Genomic DNA, 22471 nt, shown 5'->3' with positions numbered 1-22471 from the left:
AATCCGGTTGTTATTGGTCGCGGTTTACTGAGTTAAATTTAGCTAGATTGATACTCTGGATTAATCAAATTGGGATTGATTTTCGGCGCTAGGGTTAAGGATTAGGGTTTCGTTTTCTGTGTTTCTGCTGCTGATTTTCGGTGTTTTGGCGTGGTGGTCGTTTGTTCTTCGTGCATGGTGTTTTCGTTTTAAACTGTTTAAGGGAGAGTTGTTTTCTGCTAATGAATGAACGTACGTTTCCGGGGAGTAACATCCCCGATAAACCTGTGAATCAAGGTTTGTTTGATCAGCATGGAGTTCCGGTTTCACCGTTTCCTGCTGATGTTCTGAAGGATGCCGGGATGTACGAGCCAAACTCTTCTCCGGATACTGTTCCAATGCGTGGTATTGGTTTGCGGGTAACGAATATTGAGGGTAACAATCTGGCCCCAAGACGGGGTATCTTTTCTACCAGCAACAATTCTGTTATAGATGGGCTTCTGGAAATCTCTAAACCGGTGGAGTTGAGCACTGCATGTGGAGGGAATCAATCGGCTGTGGTGAATCCTTCCCATGCAAACCCTAGTGGAGCTTCTAACATAAACCCTAATGTAGCTGATAAGGATTTCGGGAGCAATCAGATTGGTGTGCAAGGAAGTCAGAATGTTCGCAGGGATTCAGGTAAGTCTCCGGTATCTTACGCGGATTCTATTGGGGCTGCTAGTGCTAGAACGGTCAATTTTAGATCACTCACAAGTCCGGTAGCTCATGAGGGTTGTGATGTAGTTTTGCCGAAGGAATCTGTTAGGGTTGTTAAGGATAAGCTTGCTTATACGTTATATGGATACTTTCTTGGTGATCGTGTTGCATACCCGGTAGTCGAGTATTTCGTAAGGAATAACTGGAAGAAATTTGGCCTCCAAAAGACTATGATGAATGCTAGTGGTTATTTCTTCTTTAAGTTTGCTGATGAAAATGGTATGATGAATGCTATGAAAGGAGGTCCTTGGATCATTCGTTCGCAACCGCTTTTTCTTAATGTATGGTCTCCATCTTCGAAACTGGAAAAGAAGGAAGTTAAAACTGTGCAACTGTGGGTTAAAATTCACGAGGTTCCCCTTGCGGCATATACAGAGGATGGTTTAAGTATGATTGCAACGGCTATTGGTAACCCGATAGCCTTAGACACGTATACTACCTCAATGTGCTTGGATTCTTGGGGTCGGAGCAGTTTTGCGAGAGCTCTAGTTGAAATATCGGCAGACAAGGAGTTCAAAGAGGAAATTGTGATTGCTGTCCCAGTTTTGGAAGGGGACGGGTTTGTTAAGGAAAAGATGTATGTGGAGTACGAATGGAGCCCTCATCGATGCTCCTTTTGTAAGGTTTTTGGGCATCACGATGGGGATTGTCCGAAGCAAATTAGGCAGCTTACGAAGGCTCCGGCCATTGTTCCAAAAGTTCCTAAAGTGCCTAATTCTAAAGGGCCTTCGAAAAAACCAACGGTAGACAAAGACGGGTTCACGGATGTGGATGCTAGGAAAACGGCAAAGAGAAAGGGGTTCCCGGTTAACAAACAAAAACAGCAATTTGAATACCGTCCGGTTGGGTTAAAAACCAGTGGTGGGCCGAATAAATCAGCCACGACGTCGAGTTTTTATTCGAATAACCCCTTTGACGTGTTAAATGATTCGAGGAATGACCATGAAGCTGGTGGAAGCGGAGTAGGGGATATGAAAGATGATTCGGATGATGACGAGGTCCAGGAAGTATACAATGAAACGGTTGAATTTCTTGTTAATGATGCTACTAAACCTGTAACTAAACAAGGGGCAAGCACTCCTTCTTCAGCGGTTAACAATGGTTAGTCTTGCTTCGTGGAATATAAGGGGGTTGAACCGCCCTCTGAAACAAACGGAGGTTCGACAGGCTGTAAAGGATTATAATCTGAGTCTATGTGCTATTCTAGAATCGCATGTTGATGTTAGTAGGCTGAGTCATGTGTGCAAATCTGTGTTTCGTTCATGGGATTGGACATCAAATGGGGCTCATTGTAACAAGGGTACAAGGATTATCATAGGCTGGAATCCAGCCATCTTGGATGTCATGGTCTTGTCTCAAACCGATCAGGTTATTCATTTACAACTCTTTTTCAAGAAAGATAACAAAATAGCTTTTTGCTCGGTGGTCTATGCAGCTAATTACTATGTGAAACGTAGGGAGTTATGGCACCATTTGTCTATGCACAAAGTTTTTGTTGGTACTAAGCCTTGGGTGCTTATGGGTGATTTCAATTCGGCCCTAAACCTAGAAGATAAATCGATGGGGGCCTCAGCTGTTTCTATTAGCATGAAGGAATTCCAAGAGTGTGTGGATAATATTGAAATGTTTGATATTAATCGATCGGGTCTCCACTTTACTTGGAACCAGAAGCCCAAGAAGGGGATTGGCTTGCTGAAAAAGATCGATAGAGTGTTGGGTAATACCGAGTTCGTAACTGCTTTTCCGAATGCTGTTGCTCTTTTTCAGCCGTATAGGCTCTCGGATCATTGCCCGTGCGTTTTAAAGCTCCCAGATGCTGGTATGCCAAAACCTCGGTCTTTTAAATTTGCTAACTTTCTGGTGTAAAACCTGAATTTTTAGACATTGTGAAGCGAGAGTGGGGTACTAGAATTAAAGGAGTGCATCAGTTCTGTGTTGTTAAACGTCTTCGGCTCCTGAAAAAACCACTTCGTGCTCTGTTATTTAAGCAAGGTAACTTGCATAAAAAAGTGGAAAATCTCCGTGATAAGCTTGAGGCCATTCAGAGTTGTATTGATAACCAGCCAAATGTTGAGAGTCTTCGGGTTCAAGAAGCTACTGTAAGTGCTGAATACCAAGAAGCGTTATTGGATGAGGAGCGTTTCCTTAAACAGAAATCTAAAGTGGACTGGTTGAGAGCTGGGGATATGAACACGGCTTTTTTCCATTCTTCTTTAAAAAACCGAAATCATCATAGCCGGATTGATGTCATTCGTGATGCTGGGGGTACTTTATTTGAGGGCAACCATGTTCATCAAGCTTTTGTTGATCACTATGAGAAGTTCTTGGGGTGTCGGGGTGATACGTCGCTGAATCCGGCTCCGGATTTATTCTCTAACGTCTTGGATCCGAGTGTAGCTAATCATATGTGTAGACAGGTGACGGAAGATGAGGTTAAGAAGGCCATGTTTTCTATTGGCATTGATAAGGCCCCGGGTCCTGATGGGTATACGGCGGCGTTTTTCAAGAGTGCGTGGCCTATAGTTGGTGATGATGTCTCAAGGGCTATCATTGATTTTTTTGATACTGGTAATCTTCTACGAGAATTAAATCACACTCTTATTGTGCTAGTTCCAAAGGTGCCTTCTCCGTCGACAGTCACTGAGTTCAGGCCGATAGCTTGTTGTAACGTAGTTTATAAATGCATTAGCAAGATAGTTGCGGACAGAGTGAAGGGGGCGTTAAATGATATTGTCAGCATAAATCAATCGGCGTTTGTCCCAGGAAGGAAGATTTCGGATAATATTCTGTTAACCCAAGAATTGATGCACAATTATCATCGTAATTCGGGCCCCCCAAGATGTGCGTTCAAAGTAGATATCCAGAAGGCCTATGATACGGTTGATTGGAACTTCCTTAAGAATATTTTGCTGGGATTTGGGTTTAGCGGTAAGATGGTTGATTGGATCATGGTTTGTGTCTCCACTGCTTCGTACTCCGTTTGTGTCAACGGTAATGTGCACGGGTTTTTTCAAGGTAATCGGGGTCTTCGCCAGGGAGATCCGTTGTCCCCGTATTTGTTCACTCTTGTGATGGAGGTTCTCACGGGCATTCTGCATCACATGGTCAGGATTGATTCGTCTTTTAAATTTCATAACAAATGTGAGAAGCAGCAAATTATCAATCTATGTTTTGCAGACGATTTGTTCCTTTTTGCTAGAGGGGAAATTGCTTCAGCTAGAGGTATTATGAATTCTCTCTCTAAATTTTCTAAAATGTCGGGGTTGGTGCCTAGTATACAGAAAAGTACGGTGTTCTTCTGTAATGTCCCGAGTTATATTAAAAATGCTATTTTGAACATTATGCCGTTCAAGGAGGGATCCTTGCCTGTGCGCTATCTTGGTGTGCCTCTAATTTCGTCAGGGCTTCTTTATAAAGACTATAGTGTTATGATGGAAAAGCTTGACAAACGTATCATGCATTGGAGAAATAAATTACTCTCGTTTGCTGGCAGATTGCAACTCATTGTTTCCGTCTTGTCCACTATGCATATTTACTGGTCCTCTGTCTTCTTATTGCCATCACGGGTCACTCATGAATTGGAGGCGAAGATGCGGAATTTTCTTTGGGCCCAAGACTCTACGTTTCAAAAAGGTAAAGCGAAGGTTTCTTGGAAAGTAGTTTGTCTCCCTAAATATGAAGGCGGATTGGGGATTCGGCGATTAGGAGATGTTAATAAAGCACTCATGACTAATCATATTTGGAGTATTGTTACGAAAAGAAAATCATTGTGGGTGGAGTGGGTGCACAGTTACAGGTTAAAAGGTAATAGTTTCTGGTTATCTAAAATTATTTCCAATAGTTGCTACTCGTGGAGAAAGCTCCTTCAACTTAGACCGCAAATGAGAGATTTTTTCTGGTCGGATGTTGGTGATGGTACACGGACCTCGGCTTGGTTTGATTATTGGTGCGATATAGGGCCGCTCGGCAACTTTATCTCCCCTAGAACCATTGCTAATGCAGGATTTCGATTGGAGGACTCGGTGTCTGACATTCAGTTAAATGGAGAATGGAAATGGCCGGTTGCTTGGAGGGATTTATTCCCAGTCTTAATTCAGCTAGATCAATTCCACGTAACCCCGAACAAAATTGACAGAATCATGTGGCGTGATGGTAGTGATCGGAAAGATTTTTCGACTTCATGTGTATGGAATACGATTCGGCATAAAGAAACGGAAGTAGCATGGAGCACTATTGTTTGGTTTACCCAATGTATCCCGCGGCACGCGTTTCTCATGTGGCTGATCATGCGAGGTAAATTACTTACGCAGGATAAAATTCTAAGCTGGGATTTGTCTAGACGGAAAAATATGAACATGATGTGTTGCTTATTGTGCTATGCAAATCATGACTCCCATAGTCATTTGTTTTTTGAATGTAACTACTCGGCTAAAGTTTGGGATATGGTGAAATGTAAGGTGGGTATGGACTCGGTTCAACCTAAATGGGCTGATATTGTGAATTGGTTACTTGTTCGGTCCAACTCTAAACTAGCCGCGGATTATGTTGCTAGAGTGGTGGTTGCGGCTACGGCTTATGTTGTTTGGCAGGAACGCAATGCTCGGATCTTTAAAAATCAACTAAGACCGCCAGAAACTGTTGGTGCTCACATAATACAGCTGGTTCGATACAAGTTAATGGGAGCAAGACTGAAGAATACTGGTAATGTTCGAAGACTATTGAGCGAATGGGAAGTCCATGGCAAAGAGATTTTGGACGATGGGGGCTGATCAGTGTTGATTTGTTTTTTAGTTGTTCCTAGTTTGTCAGGCTAGTTGTTTTTTGTGTTGATTTGTTAGTTGCTTGTGTTTTGGTTTTCGCTTACGTTCATGGGGTATGCCTCATGATCGATCTAGTGTAGACTCTCTACACTACTTGGTTTGTATTGGTTGTGTTGATATATAGAATCACCGGGGTAACCCTTTACCCAAAAAAAAAATAAAATCTATCGAACATGGAAAGAGGCAAAAAGCGCAAAAAGATGGGATGCTGATCGGGAATGCTATTTGGATCCTAAAGGAAACATAATTCTTGAACCTTCATCAGTTAGTTTTGAAACTCTCATTGAGCAACTAGCAGAAGAGGAAGAAGAAAGACAGCGACAATGGTGGGGAAAAGAAGCTGAAGAAAAGGAAAAGGAGAAGGAGTTGTAGTCGAAAAAATCGATGATGGGATAATCGACAAGACGAAAGAATTTACAGTAGACAATCTGAAGAAAATGGCTGATAAAGTGCTCGCAGCGAAAGAGTTAGAGGTAGATTCTAAGTCTGGAACTGAGTCAAAGAGCAAGGACAGTTCTAATGATTCAACAAATGAGTCAGGTAAGACTGATAGAGCCAAAATTGAAAGTGACTGCAAAAATTGCATGAAAAACTGCAAGGTTTGTAGTACACATGCTTATCTCAGTGGTAAAAAGACTAAATAACTGACAGAAAGAGTCAGACAAGTTGAAAATCAAATCTTGAGTCGTGACAAATTGATAAAAGCTTTAAATGAGAGAATCAAAGAATTAACTGATAAGCTTGAAAAAGATAAAATTGAAGTAGAAAAACTTAGGAAAGAGAATGAAAAGTTAATTCATGAAAACCGTCAACTTTTTGAAAATCATGAGAAGCTAAAAAGAACGATAAAAGATTCTGATGAGAGAAACAGTAAAACAAGCAAAGAAAATTCTCAACTGTCAGGAGTACTTCAGTCAAAAGAAAAGCAAATTAATCAACAGTTGGATGAGATTGCTAATCTGAAGCTTCAGTTTTAGGAAGCTAAGATTGAAAATGAACGCATCAATCTGAAACTTAACAGTTACAACTCCGCAAGTTTTGTTCTTCAACACATTGTTCCCAAACCCATCGGGAAGAACAAAGCTTGCGAAGATGTATACTCGGATGGAACTGGGGTTGGGTATCATCAGGTTCCACCACCAGTATTGAATAATTTTTCAAAGAAAAAGTCTGGGTTGGTTAACGATGTTGAAACAACTGAAGTTAAACTCCCAGAAACAATTGATGCCACATTCACTTCATCATCCGATAAAGACAGTGTTCAATCCGAAGTTGTTAAAAGTATGGTTGAAAATGTTTTGAAATCTGACAGTGATTCAACTGAGGATGAAGAATGTTTTTTGGACAAATATATTCTGAAATCAACATCCAAAAACAACTTAAATGAAGAACCTAATCTTGTGATGTGCAAGATGCCGGGATCGGATAAGTTGTATTCGGATCTTGAGTTTCCATTAGAGAATGTGAATGTCAACAAATTGAAAAATGTGTTCAAATTGGTCGAGATCGATGTTTGTGAAATCGAAGGTTTAAAACGTTCCACGAGGCAATTAAACTTTGAAAAAGACAAATCTTACTACAAAAAACCTGTTGTACTACCGCGTTTCTCTAACAACAACCAAAACAGATGGTCGGGTGGTTATAAGGGTGGTAAGAACAATCAAAGAAGGAACTTTCAAAATAAGAAGTTTGTTGAGAAAAAGGTATTTGTGAAAAGTTCGAGTTCTCATTTCGAGCAAGAATCGGAGATTTTTTCGAAAACCAATGAAGAATTCTTTGAAAAGAAAGCCTCGCAACCTCAGACCGAAGGCACAAGTCGGGTAGTTGACACTCGAACATGCTTCAAATGCAATCAAGTTGGACACATTGCACGGAAGTGCACCAACTTGAAGCCTAAGTCTGTGGTTGTCGAGAACTAGAAAAGGAAAGTTGATGCAAAAGGAAAAGCTCCAATGGTTGTTGAGAATAGAGTTTTGAAAAATGAAAACACAAAATTCAAAACTGAACCCGTAAAGAATGTGGTAACTAAAACTAATAAATTTTACAAACGGGTTGCTTCGTCTCAACAAACTTGGAGGCCAAAATCTGTTGAAAAGAAAGCAAGTTCTCCAGAATCAAAGGTCTCAGAGTCTGCAAAACAATCATCTTCTAACACACTGGTAAAGATGAATGTTCCTTTGGATTACTATGAGAAACTTGAAAAACAAATGTCCATTTTTAACAAGAAAGATGTTCCAAAGAAAGACCAATCATCTGGTCAACCTCCGAAAAATGATTTCTTTTTATACAAAGAGGTTGAGATTGGATCTAAAGAAAGCTTAAAGATGAATGACAAAAATTTTCCACCGTTGTACACAAAGACCACACATGTCAAGCTACCTGAGTCGTAGGAGGCTTGGGTTGCTTCAAAATCTCACTAAATGTTTTTGAAATGTGCAGGAGCTTCCGAGATCCATCTCGCATTGGATAATGGATAGTGGAGCTTCTCGGCACATAACGGGGAAGAAAACCCTATTATACGATGTTCGAGGGTTTAATGGAGGATATGTGGGATTTGCAGGCAATCAAGGTGGTCGTATAGTTGGTGAAGGAACTTTATCTAATGGTATTATCACGTTTGAAAGAGTAAACTACATCGCCGAGCTTGAAAACAATCTTCTGAGTATCTCTCAGATCTGTGATCGCATGTATACAACGCACTTCACGGATAAGGAATGTTTGATTTTGAAACCAGGATTTGTTGTTCCCGAAGAGTAGATTATCATGAGAGCACCAAGAGTCGATGATCTGTACGTGTTGGACATGAGTGTAGCAACTACTACCACGAGTCAGGCTCACTATTTCATGTTAAGAGCAACGAAAAAAGAATCACAATTGTGGCATCGAAAGATTGGCCATATTCATCTACGAAAAATGAACTACTTGGTACACAATGATTTAGTAAATGGTGTTCATTTGAAAGGTTTTCATCTTGAGGGGGAGTGCATTAGTTGTGTTAAAGGCAAACAGCATAAGAAATCACATCCTCAAAAGAAGGTTAACTCAGTCTCAAGACCGTTAGAGAGACTTCATATGGATCTTTTTGGTCCGGTGAATGTCAAAAGCATAACTGGTGATCTCTACTGTCTAGTCGTAACAGACGACTACTCGAGATTTTCGTGGGTAACTTTTCTGCAGTCAAAAGATCAAACATTTGGGAGTTTAATAACGCTGTTTAGAAATATTGAAAACTTGTACCAAGCTCGTATTCGAAGAATAAGAAGTGATAATGGTACAGAGTTTAAAAGCAACAAAATGGAATTTTATTGTGATAAAAGAGGTATACTGCATGAATTTAGCACACCTTACACTCCACAGCAAAATGGAGTAGCAGAAAGAAAAAATAGGACGCTGATCGAAACGGCCAGGACAATGCTTGCTGATTCAAAACTATCTGTCAACTTTTGGGCAGAAGCAGTGTCAGCTGCTTGCTATACACTCAACCGGGTTCTTACAGTGAAGAAATTCAACAAGACATGTTTCGAGCTAATCAACAACCGGAAACCAAACCTGAAGTATCTGGAATCGTTTGGGTCTCCCTGCATTGTTCTAGAACCTTTTGGAAAATTTGGTCCAAAGAGCATCGAAGGAATATTCGTGGGTTACTCAAGTCCACTGAAACGAGTCTTTGTTCCAAGCTTAAAGCGGATCATTGAAGCACATAATGTTGAGTGTCAAGGTTATACAATGCCACCTTAGAAACCAGGTGACTCATGGTGATTCAACTATGATACTCTGTGGGATTCGTTCGACATGGAGGAAGAACCAGAGTTCTTTGACGAGTTGGATATTCTAAGAGAATATGAATCATCACAGGAAAGGTTCCCAGCTGAGTTTCATGGCGTCAATGGCAAACTTCAAATGATGATGAAGCCGATCCAAGCAATGCTGGAGAACATGATGATATTCAACAAATTTCATCATCTTCAGAACGTGAACATGCTCCTGACAATCAGACGGTAGTCAACGATAATCTAGAATCTGATGATAGGCCAATATTCGATCGTGGTGATTCAAATTCTGAGGGGAAGCAAGTCCAGATTTCAAATCAAATAAATCCAGTCAGTGAACAAGGTGCAAATCAGAATGTCACAAATTTGGAAGGCGAGGTAGATGTTCCAGGCGAGGTGATGCCGAGAACTCTTTCGTATCATCCAGAGGAGTAGATTATTGGGGAGTTTCAATCAGGCGTCTGCACCAGACGACAAATTGACCAAGGCCTTACTTGTTTTTATTCTACAGTTGCTCCTTTACAAACAAAGTTTTCACTTAGTTGTTTTATTTCACAGATTGAATCGAGAACATATAAGGAAGCACTAACTGAAGATTCTTGGGTCAACGTGATGCAGGAGGAGCTGAGTCAGTTTGAGAAATTGGGAGTGTGGAAATTGGTAGACTTTCCTGATGGTCACAGGAAGATAAACACCAAGTGGGTGTTTAAGTGCAAAAGAGACGATCGAGGGGTTATTATTCGCAACAAAGCTCGACTCGTAGTCCAAGGCTTTAGTCAGCAGGAGGGTATAGATTTCACCGAAGTATATGCTCCCGTTGCTAGACTTGAAGCGATCAGAATCTTCCTAGCATTTGCATCTTGGAAAGGATTTAAAGTATATCAGCTAGATGTTAAATCGGCTTTTCTCCACGGGAAGGTAAAAGAGGAGGTATATGTCGGACATCCACCGGGCTTCACCGACCCATTCCACAAAGACAAGGTCTATTTCCTGGATAAAGCGTTGTATGGTTTACACCAGGCCCCGAGAGCTTGGTACGAGACATTGTATCAACATCTGCTTGCCAATAGCTTCATCCGAGGAAAAGTGGATGCCACTCTCTTCACCAAAGAAGTCGACGGACATCTTCTGATAGTTCAGATATACGTGGACGACATCATATTTGGGTCAACAAATGAAGATCCGTGCAAAGATTTTGAAAGAGTTGTGAAGTAAAAATTTGAAATGTCATCGATGGGTGAGATGAAGTTCTTCTTGGGGCTTCAGGTTGATCAACTGCCCAAGGGAATATTCATACATCAGACGAAGTATGTTCATGATATCTTAGAGAAATTTGGGATGTCCGGGACTACTCCAGCTTCCACCCCATTAGCAACGAACCATGGGATAAACCCTGATCTCACCGGAGAGAAGGTAGATGAAACGTTGTATCATTCCATGATCGGATCGCTGATGTATTTGACAGCTTCAAGACCCGATATCATGTATCCAACCTGCCTCGCAGCACGGTTTCAGTCAAACCCGAGAGCTTCGCATATGGTGATTGTGAAACTGATATTGCGCTACCTGAAAGGAACTCCATCATTGGGGTTGTGGTATCTAAAAGAAGGTGATTTCACGCTCGAAGGGTATTCCGATTCCGACTTTGGATGCTGCAAAGTTAACGCTAAGTCAACAACTGCGGGATGTCAGTTTTTCGGACCACGATTGGTCACCTGGCAATGTAAGAAGCAGACCTCTGTTGCTTTATCCACATGTGAAGCCGAATATGTATCTGCTAGCAGCTGCTGTTCTCAGATCTTGTGGATCCAGCAACAGATGCGCGATTACGGTTTGCAATTTCTTACTACCCCTATCTTTGTTGATAATGAGGCAGCTATAAATATAACAAAAAATCATGTTCATCACGCTAAAACGAAACACATTGAAATTCGTCATCACTTCATCCGAGATTGTTTCGAGAAGAAGTTGATACGAATTGAGAAAATCCACACTGACAAACAAAAAGCTGATTTACATACCAAAGCGTTTGATAAAACTCATTGTAAATATCTTTTAAAACTGAACGATATGAAGCTTTTATCGGTGTCGGAGGGGATTCTTGGTGTAGATGAAGGTACCACTATAGATGATGTTGAAAAGCAATCTGCAATGGTTTGTCGATTTTTTACTTGTTTTGGTATTTAGGGGGAGTTAGGTTATATTTTCAAAAAATACAAAAACAACAAAAAATTCAAAAACCCAAAAACATGAGATATTTAAAAAAATCCAAAAACATTAGAAAACTGAAAAAGAGCTTGTGTAAAAAGGGAAAATGATAGTACATCAGCTAGACAGTTGCAGTATGCTAAAGAAATGTAAAGTTTAAAAGTGTTAAACAGTCTCGCTGATGATATGCCGATAGGTTTTTACACATTTAGTAAGTTTGTTCGGGATATAAACATAAATCATTACTTGCTTTTACGTGGGGAACATCTCTCGGATATATAGGTAACCCCTGAAATCCTGTTTGAAAGACTCTATTTCTGACATACTAGGTCTTTGTACGTGATGATATCTGGGGTATTATACCAGGACTTCTGATTTTGCAGAAGCAATAGCCTAGTCCTCGTATACTACTCTGCACTGCTTTATTCTTAAAGCTCACCCTCAGCATAAAAAATGATGAAACATTGAAAAATGCTAATCATGTGCTGTTGAAATGAAGATTCCCAAAGGGAACCCACCTAAAGTTGAGCCATCATCTCTCTGATTGAACAGAAGATCTAGACCGAGCTCTCATGGTCTCGCATTTACCCTTTAGAGATATCATTAGTGTGCACTCACCTGTAAGACTGAATATAGTAGTCTGGATATGGGAGTATATTCTGAGATGGTACACGCGTATAAGTTAAGATCTTAAAACACTAAATTTGTATCCTGAACAGATTGAAATTTGTGTGAAAATTTAAGTGGATCATTATATTGGCAATCTAAGGGAATTGTTTAATACTGAGTATGAAATCAAAGTTTAACGGTACTCATAGCTTGTCGGTAGCTGATATGATTCCCTAAAACACTCACCAAAAATATGTTTGTAAATAGTTTACGATTATTGCATGTCATTTTAGTTTAGCATTCAAAACTAAAAAAGATTTTATAGCTTTCTAGTCTAGAAACTTTATTCAAAATAAAAATTTTACATTCCTACTTTGTTTTATCGACAAACCAAAGTGGAAAGCTGATCTTCAGATTCACAGTTAAGGGAGATGCAGGAAGTTTCTGAACTGGAAGATGGGTTGTGAGCTTATCATGTTAGAACCTGAAAGATAAAATGTCAACACAAGTTCATTAAGTTGAAACTTGTAATTTTCTAGAAATGTTTGAAAAATGTTGAACAAAAGTCAGTTTTGCTTTGTCTCGGATCAACCAAGGTCATTAAGTTGGACTTGGTAGACAAATTAAGTACCCAGGGTCGTTAACTTGGATCTGGATACTTAAGTGGATTATTAAAACTGATAAAATCAACAAAAGGAGTCAAAATGTCAATAGATTTTAATGAAAAATTTTTGAGAAGCAGGCAACAGTTTTGAACCTGTAAAAGCAGCAAAAGCGAGATCCCCGTGGCTTAGTCTGAACAAAGTTTGAGCCAGGTCATGATTCAAGAACGAGAGTCATTCAAGATTGCGATCCCAGCTAATTGAAAGGGGGGGTCTGAAGACGTAATCTGGATCAACATTCAAGGGGAGTTTGAAGATTGTCAAAGCCAGGTTCGAGTGCTAGCTGCTGATGCTGATAAACTTAAAGAATCAAGAGATTTGATCAAGAGAATTAGAAAAAGTCAGGTTGTGATTCTGGAAGAGTAAGAGAGAATTAGAAGAAAAAGAGATTGAGGATGCTTACAGTGTCGAACACTTTGAAAAGAATTTGGAGACAGATCTAGACTGAAGACTAATTGAAGACTCGATGCCGAAGACTTCGTCAGCATCCAAGGGGGAGTCTGTTGGTGCATTAATGTCAGTTAACTTTGTCTTTTATCGAGTCTTGTATCTAGATAGGATAAACCAGTGCTCAGAAGTCAGGAAATTAGGGTTGTTATGTAGATTGGCCATTTTACACAAAATGAGGATTAACCATTTCGTACGAAATGAAGGTTAAGCCATTTCGCACGAAATGGTATTGCCATTTCGCATGAAATGGTATTGCCATTTCGAATGAAACGGTATTGCCATTTCGCATGAAATGCCATTTCGTGTGAATCATTTCGTACGGAATGGAGATTCTATAAATACCTGAGCATGGTTTCTCATTTGTAATGTTGGAGATTTTAGAGCCGAGGTGCTGTCGAACTGTCAACTGATCTGTAAAGCTTTGAAATCAATATACAAGTGAATTTAAGCGTGAATCAAGTCTGTATCATCGAATTCCGCCATTGATATGGTATAAAACTCTTCTGAACGACTCGTTTAAGTCGCACAATGATCCAACATTGAGCCTGATTCCTCTACCCTTGCTAACCCATCAACAGTTGAGGAGGTTACACCCCTAGAGTTACAAGTAACTCTTGGTGGTAGTTCAAGTGGAGCAGCTACTATAGGTGTTGAATCCACTGATTTACACCTGGACAGTAGTTTCATCAGTAAGTCTCCCTTGAAGGCAACCATTTCTGATGCTATCAAAGTTACCACTGGTGTCTTTAAATTACCTACTGGTGTGTTAAACAAGATAGTTAATGAAGAGGGAAGTCCCCAGTACCAAGAAAAAGGGGCATCAGTGGATGAACCAGTAGAAACTTCTTCTGGTCCAACTGCTGATACTGCCACTGCTAGTGGGAAATCAGATGATCCCATTCACTTGGGTGATGGTTTAAAATACAGAGAATTAACGGAGAGAGTAGACAAAATTGAAACATCTGTGGCAGATATCAAAAATATGCTGCAACAGTTGTTACAATCTCAAAAAAACTCCATCCACTGCTTCAACATCTGATCCAACCCCCACTGAGCTATGGCAACTGTTTCAACCTATGCTTCATAAACAAAGACAATATGTTGATCAACAACATGAAATTCAGCTACAAAAGTTTAGAAATATGATGGAAGCTAGGTATAAAGATACTCAAGCTGACGTAAAAGCTATCGAAGCTCATTTGCTTCAAACCACTGGTACTTCTCCTCCTACCATTGTCTATGTTGAAAACCCTGATGATGCCAAAAAGGGGGAGAAAGGAAAGAAGGGAAAGGATGGTTTACACTTAGAGCCTGATCCAAAAGCTAAACCAGTTGTGGAGATTCCCAAGCCAGATGGGTCAAAGAAGGTTGATGTGACTCTCAATGCTTTTGCTGAAGAAAAAGCAAAGAGAAAAGAGAGAATGGAAACAAAGGGTGATAAAAGATTTGCAGAGGATAAGAAAGTTTTTATGGCGAAGGAAGTGCAGGGTACTTCAAACAGAAGAAAGTCTACCAGAAAGGTCAGCCAACCCAAAATCACACCTTCCAAAACCACTAAACATATCCCTGAAATCCCTAAAAATTCCTCACCTCAAACCCTAAAACCAACAGATGTTAAGACACCTGTTGTACCAACAGTTATTGATACTTCAGTGGTTTCAACAGATTTTGTTTCAACAACTGCTCTCATCACCTTACCAATCACCACTCAATCCATTGCTACACCAAAAACTACATCTCCACTTCAAAAACCACCTGCCAAAAAGCAAAAGAAAATAGTTGACACTTTAATAGTTGTAATGACAACAATGGTTGAGACACCAGTTGTTTGAACAACTGTTAGTCAGTCACCCATCACTTCAAACACTCCTTCCCAAGCCATAATCCTTTCTGTTCCAAAACCACAAACAAAAACACCTTCTCCTAAAAAGGTATACACAAGAAAAAGAAAGTTTCAGGTGCATGATGATGACATACCAGCACCTGCTCCCATTTCATCTGCACCCTATAAGAGAACCAAACCTCAACAATTCATTCCTCCAACATTGGAAAACCCAATCAAAGATCCAAAAATACTTGAAGGCCATGATCCTGCAAATGTTGTTCCTTTAGCAGCAAGCTACCCACTGGAACTGCCTGCAGTAAAAAATGAAATGAGACAGTTCTACACAGTGGATGACCCTGCCAAAAGAAAAATCCCATATCTCACTGGTTTCAGACCTCCTAAAAACTTGGATGAGTATTTAAAACTCAAAGCAAAGCTGTGACACCCCAGGAAAATCAGTGAACAGTACAGTTTACCTAGCTTCCTCAGTGAGTGCATACCAAATTTCGGGACGAAATTTCCAATTAGTTGGGGATAATGTGACAACTCGAACTTTAGGCTTGCTTTGTGTAACGATATGTGTTTATGTGAACCTTATTTGATTAAATGAATGTTACGGTTAAATGTTTAAATGTTGCGTTATTGGAATCACACAACACTACACCCGATCCATAAATCAATTGGGCTTTATTATTGTTTGCAACCCACTCGGTCCATGTAAGGGACTCGAGATCACAAGCCGGCCCAAGTGAGGCTTCGGCCCACTTCTCTTATACGTACATACATGCACACATTCTTAGGGTTTTTGTTTACACAATTTGAACCAAGAACACACACAAACCCTATTGCTCTCTACCCCTCTCTCTCGGTTTGCTTAGGACCCGACGGCACGAGACCATCCGATCCTCCTCTTGTTCGGATCACCCTTCTTCACTTGTAATCGGTTAGTATGTTGCTTGATTTATGTATGATTACCGGTTGTGAAGTGTTTATGTTTGCATGATAATTTTAGATTGGATCAATGATAGTAAGTGTTCATATAATTGGCTTGCTCATGAATCGGATATAGGTGATTGTATGTTTGTAATCGGCCATATGCATACGTGATTTAATCAGATTGTAACTGGTTAATAGGCTAACTAAATCGGATTAGTTGATGCTCATTGATTGGCTTCGTGAATGTTAGAATCGGATGTGTTGATGTGTTTAGATAAATGTTCTTGATTTTGAATTATTAACGTTCATACGGAATTCATGATAAAAGTCCTGTTTGATTGATGATATGTTGTTTGAATTTGGTTGATTTTGGAATTGAAACTGATTTGATCTGAATTGTGAAACTGCCTAAGTTGTTTGCTAGAATCACGGATAAGTCAATGCAGGAATTATGGAAACCAGTTACACACACGGTTGCGACTCAGATTGCGAGTCGAAACCTCACCGTCTCGACTCGAGACCACAAACAGCACAAGCCGAAACCATGGTTGCGAGTCCCGTTGCGACTCGTAACCGGACCATGACGAACCGAGATCACCATTGCGACTCGTAACCAGCGGTTGCGACTCGTAATCTCCGGTTGCGACTCGAGATCTCCGTTGCGACTCGAGACCGGCTAATACACAAGCACTATTTTGGGCCTACACTGTCACGGGCCCAACCTTATGACTGTTATGTTATTGGACTGTTTACATAGTTGCTAATTGGACTGCTTATGTTAATTGGGCCGACTACTTGGACTCGTTACTTGATATGAACTGCTGATACGTTTATGTGATTTGCCATGATCATACTTGATACCATACGTGATACAAACGTGCTACATACGAACCTAACTTGCATAAGTAACCATGATAGGACGTGGTTGATCCCTTACTTGTATACTTGAGCATTTTATTGTCTGCCGAGCAAACCCAGGTGAGTTCACACTCCTACTAAGGCATGGGATTCCCGGGTAGTGGGAATGGGATAAAGGTTACACTTGACTAAGAACGAACATATGCTTTTCCTAGACTATCACTTACCATGGTCCTCGGATGTCAGGACGGTTCCGTAGGTTAGGATAACACCTACGTGGTCATATGCCAATCACTGCCTCGGATGTCAGGCACGCACGTAAAACCTACGTGTACGCATTACTTACTTCTATCCTCGGTACAAAGGATACGTACGTGAAACCCACGTACACCCCCGCGTCTCCTATCCTCGGTTGTGAAGGATACGTACGTAAAGCCTACGTACACCCCATACGCGCTACTGTTCTCGGAAGAAGAACAGGGATGATACGAGTAGTTGATACGAATAGTCTAGTGGTCACATAACATGGGAAGCCCCCACCTATATAGCTTACTATCGGCCCAGTAGAGCCACCCTTTACTTACTGTTACGCACTTACTTACTGTGAACTCGCTCAACTAGTTGTTGATCATTCTGTAACATGCCTTGCAGATCGTTAGGTACTTGGAGCTTGCACCAGATGAGAAAGCGGGTCGTTGTGGACAAGAATACGTGAATGCTTATTAAACACTTTTACACTCACACATTGTTACTTACGTTTTGGGTTTTACATTTCATGCTTCCGCTACATAAACAGTGTTTTGTTTTGAACATCAATTATGTCTATGATTATTATTAAATGCTATGTTTGATATAATTGGTGGCTTGATCCTGGTCATGTCGCGCTCCCAAGCGGTGGTACTCCGCGGGTGGATTTTGGGGGTGTGACAAAAGCAGGCTGAATGGCAAGCCAAGTATGAAGGTCAGGGAGAAAGTGATAATAGCATCTCAAGTCGAATGCAACTTTTGCTGAGCAAAGTCAAGAAACTGGAAGATTATGCAAGAGACTTAAGTAAAGAGATGTCTAATTTACCACCAAATCCTAACCTACAAAAGGTGATGAGACAAGACCTCTTGGAACTGATCATGAGAGATAAGTTCTATCCTGCAAAGGTTGAATAATTCAAAGACTGGCCACTCATTGCACTCAAAGCTGAGGCAAACAGAATTGAAAGAATCAGAAATGATCCAGGTATGAAAAGATCAGCACCAGACTGGAGCAAGTATAAAAAGAAAATTGTAGATCTTACCTTGGAGTACAAAAGAAAGAAGCAAGAGTTGGTTGCAGCAAAGTTTGGTACAACCAAAACCATTGCAAAATGGTCAAGGCAATAAACTGATATGGTATATGCCAGCATACAGAAACAAGAAAGTGATGAGCCACAGCAGCAGGCCCTTTCTTTGAAAACCTTGTTCACATCATCTGATACCTCCATCATTGCCTTAGAACATAGAAAGAGGCAAAAACAGACGGAAGAAGAAGAAAAGGCACAAAAAGCTGACATATCATGAAAGTGGTTCAACAAATGATTGAAGAAAATCCTGACTCAGCAAAGCTTTAAGACCTTGCTAAAAGAGTCATAATCAAACCTCGTTCACCCAACTCATCAAAAATAAAAGCTCTCCCAAGAAACCCACTGAACTCAAAAATACTAAAGTGGAAGTCTGATCAAAAGACCCATGTATTGACATTGCTCAAGTCCAGTGGTGAAGTTAAGCACATATCTAGGGAAAATGCACTAGGCCGTGTACCTGATCTCCAAAATCTCCTAGAGCCTCAACTGTGAAGGGATGAGGATGATGAAGATTCCATGAACTTTGAATTATAATTCAAAGGGCAAGTTAGGGAATTGTTAGACAATAAAGATCTTGAATAATGAAGTGTTTTGGCATCATCTGTTCTAGGGGAGATTGTTGGGATTGAACCCTACAAAGGAACAGTTGATAAAGCCAAAACTGGTTCAGAATAGTGGATCATCATAAGCAGTGTCTGCACAAAGTCTTTCCCCTTGACAGTGGCCCTAACAACTGATAGACTACAAGCTCTGCTGATTTACAACTGCTGACAAGTCAAAGCACTGATGAAGATTAAAGTAGTGATGCTCAAGCACTGATGAAGATTAAAGTAGTGATGCTCAAGCACTGTGTCCCAAGCACTGATAAAGATCAAAGCACTGCTCCTCCAAAGAACTGATCATCCTTTGAAGAAAGCACTGATGCTCAACATCAGTGCTTAGCCTACAACAGTGGAATGAAGAATCAGTGGTTTAGTTATGCATTATGTTTGTAATCAGTAGTTTAGTAATCAATGGTTGTATAGATCAGTGGTTCTAGTTTGTTAGGAGGTTAGATGTCACTTTCATGGTGGCGTCAGCCGAAGATGCTCAATGGTTGTGTTGTACTATAAATAGAACAGTACTGTTCTGTTAGATCTTTTCTTCTAAGTCATTTATGTACGAACAATCAGTGAGCTCAGGCTGAGGGGGAGATCTGTGTATGCATGCATTTGATTTGTTTATTGTAATCAAATACAATCATTCGATTAAATGTTAGACATGTTTGCTTAAACTTTTCTTCCATTGATTGTGTGTTCAAAGTTTATTTTATAATTCCGCTGCAATTCATCTCTGTTTCATCTTCATTCTAATTAAACAAACACAATCTAAGAAAGTCAGATCCTTACAATTGGTATCAGAGCTAGGACAGTCAAATTTGATCTAACAATCATTTTGACGTAAAAGTTCAGCTCAATTTCGTTGATACTTTTGATTGTTCGTTTTTAGTTGAAAAACAGAGTAAGTTATAATCATGTACAAAAGTTGATTATTCAGTACCTGTAAAACAACCAGAATGGCGTCTCAATCACAGGACACTAATAACACTGGTTCACTCTTTAAACCACCTATGTTGGTCAGATCTAAATACACCATCTGGCAGCGTAGGATGGGTCACATCTTAGCTCAACAAAACACAAGGTGTTGGAAGTCGGTTGTCTTTGGACCACATGTTCCAATGGTGCCGAGTGCTGAGGATCTAAAAGTTCTTGTACCTAAGAAAGTTGAAAACTATTCTGACCAGGATTTTCAAAAAATTGAACTGGATGCCAAAGCATTTGGCATCGTTGCATCTGCACTCCTAAATGAAATTTATGCTGGGCTGTTACATTGTAACAGTGCCAAGGAATTGTGGGATGCACTTAAGGAACACTTTGGTGGGACTGAAGAAGTAATTGAAAATAACAGGGAGGTTTTGAATCAACAATATGAAACCTTTTATCACACTAAGGGTGAATCATGAACAAAACAGTTTGAACGTTTTAGCTGTCTCATAAGTGAACTGAAACTTGTTAATGTTGAATTTACTAAATCAACTCAAAATAGTAGGTTTCTTAGATCACTTCCTGAAAAATGGGACACAATTGCTTTTGTAACCAGAAATTCAGTTGGGTTCAAAGATCTTACCCTGACCCAGCTTCATGGTAGACTCCTGACCTATGAAAGGGAGTTGAACCAGAAAAAGAAGCTACAACAGACTAGGAAGGTTGCAGATGACTATACATTTGGCAACAAAGCTCTTTTGGGTCAAGAAGAATCTGGTGGTAGTAAGGATCAGGGTTATGATCATTACATTGACATAACAGCTGGTGGAGCTTTAAACAACTCTGATTCTTACTCATCCAATTATGCATTTACAGCTAATGGAGAAAACCAGAATTCTGATAATCTGTCCTTTGAACGCAATGATCTCCAGCATTTTGATCCAACTGATCTGGAGGAGATGGATATTTTGCACCAACTTGCACTGCTGAGTGTTAGAACCAGCAAGTTTTATAAGAGAACAGGGAGAAAATTTCCAGGGTTACATGGGAACTTGAAAGTAGGGTTGGATAAATCAAAGATCAAATGCTACAAGTTTAATAGGTTAGGTCATTTTGCTAGAGAGTGTGGGAGTCAAAACAATGGACTAATCATCACACACCCTAGCTCTAGACCACAAAATAACCAAACCACTGTGTAGTATTCCCAATATACCCTTGCTGCTCATGTAAACACTGCTCATTATGCACACCCTGCAACCCCTGTTCCCGTGCACTATGTCCACACCACTGTTCCTCAGATACAGTATGTCCAGGCCCCAGCTCCTCAGGTTCAGGTGCAACAAGTTGCACCTCAACAAGCTACACAAACAGCTGTTCAAACAGATCAGCAAAGCTTTTTCACCCAAGACTTTGTTGATGGGAGTAGTTTGCCTGGGGATCTAGGTGATGAAAACTTTGCTCTATATGCTGAGAATGTTGTTTCTAGTGATGAATGTTGTTTTGCAGCATTAGAGTCAATTCCAGAAGGGGTGGAAACTGAAGAAGGAACATCCAGTGCAGAAACAGTGGATACAATTGCTGAAGCAGTGGTTACTGTTGTTGTTGGTGAACAACTTTTGGAAAAAAATTCAAAACCCCTATTGGAACCACCGTCTGACCCCTGGTCTGCTAAAGAAGAGGAGAAGAAGCAAGAAGAAAGTGAGGAGAAAAAGCCAGAAGAAAGTGAACATGTCTGTGATTGTGCCATGATGGCTGCAACTAATGTATCACCCCAGGTTCTTAAAAAACCTTTGTTTAGACAAATGCATCATAGCATTTGCAAACATCAAGGAGGTAAATGAAAACCTTAGAGATAAATTGTTAAATGATGAGATTCAATTTGAAAAATCTTAAAAAGAATTGAAAATCAAATTGTTAGAAAAAGAAAATGAGATTTGCAGCCTCAAACATGAGCATAGCATAACCAAGGACCAACATCAGGCAATGATAGAAAAATATCAGTCCTGTAAAAAGGAGTTGGAATCCACCCAAATTACATGTGAAAAATGGGTGGAATCCTGCAAAGGTTATGAAGTTATGCTTGAAAAACAGATTAAAAGCAATGTAAAATTTGGCATAGGGTTCAGAAAACATGACGAAGTTGAAAACACTGCTGCAAATGAATTTGTTCAAAACGCTGTTGAAATCATACCCACCAACAAGGATGGTCAAGAAGTTAAAATAACTGATAAAAGTGGAAAGATCAGTGGGGTCCTCAACTTTTGAGGAGATTGAGAAATACCAATTTAAACCCACATGGTCTGATTAGCGTGACCTCCTTGAAAATTTTAAACCCATGGACTTCACCACAGTGGATGGTGTAAAAGCACCAAAGGCCAAGGTCATTCCTCTTAAGGACATCCCAACAGTAGTTCAAAACTCTGTTGCAAAGGAGTCTGAAAAGAAGAAAAAGAGAGAAAAGATTAAAAACTTGTTTTGTGACTTTTGTGAAAAGAAAAATCATTTGACAAAAGATTGTTTTCATTTAAAAGCTTATGACATTAACAAAACAAGTACCATTGTGCCTTCAAAAAGCTGCACCATCTGTGGTAAATCAAACCATCTCACTCAGGAGTGTGTGTATCTCAAATCCTTTGAGGTAAAAAAGGAAATGTACACTTCAAAAACATTCATGAGTTCATCAAATTCACAAGTCAAGAAACAACCACCATTTGTGCCTGTCCAAACAGCTGTTACAA

At 40.1% G+C, this 22471-nt stretch overlaps 1 protein-coding gene across 1 annotated transcript; it reads left to right on the top strand.

Moving 5' to 3' along the window:
- The first annotated feature begins 221 nt into the window (after positions 1–221).
- Positions 222–5930, top strand: LOC110924716. Its single transcript, XM_022168711.1, has 4 exons — positions 222–1839; positions 1946–2557; positions 2620–5439; positions 5740–5930. The coding sequence occupies exons 1-4, from the start codon at positions 222–224 to the stop codon at positions 5928–5930; spliced, it is 5241 nt and encodes a 1746-aa protein (XP_022024403.1).
- Positions 5931–22471: the final 16541 nt, after the last annotated feature.

Source organism: Helianthus annuus, chromosome 17, assembly GCF_002127325.2.
Source record: "Helianthus annuus cultivar XRQ/B chromosome 17, HanXRQr2.0-SUNRISE, whole genome shotgun sequence".
Classification (NCBI taxonomy): domain Eukaryota; kingdom Viridiplantae; phylum Streptophyta; class Magnoliopsida; order Asterales; family Asteraceae; genus Helianthus; species Helianthus annuus.
The sequence above is the reverse complement of the archived record's forward strand: the minus strand, read 5'-3'. Positions and strand labels throughout refer to the sequence as shown.

Coding starts and splice junctions, on each gene's coding strand:
- LOC110924716 (XM_022168711.1), top strand. CDS start 222: ATGAATGAACGTACGTTTCCGGGGAGTAACATCCCCGATAAACCTGTG. Junction 1,840..1,945: donor TTCTTCAGCGGTTAACAATG/GTTAGTCTTGCT, acceptor GTGCTATTCTAG/AATCGCATGTTGATGTTAGT. Junction 5,440..5,739: donor AGCAAGACTGAAGAATACTG/GTAATGTTCGAA, acceptor GAACATGGAAAG/AGGCAAAAAGCGCAAAAAGA.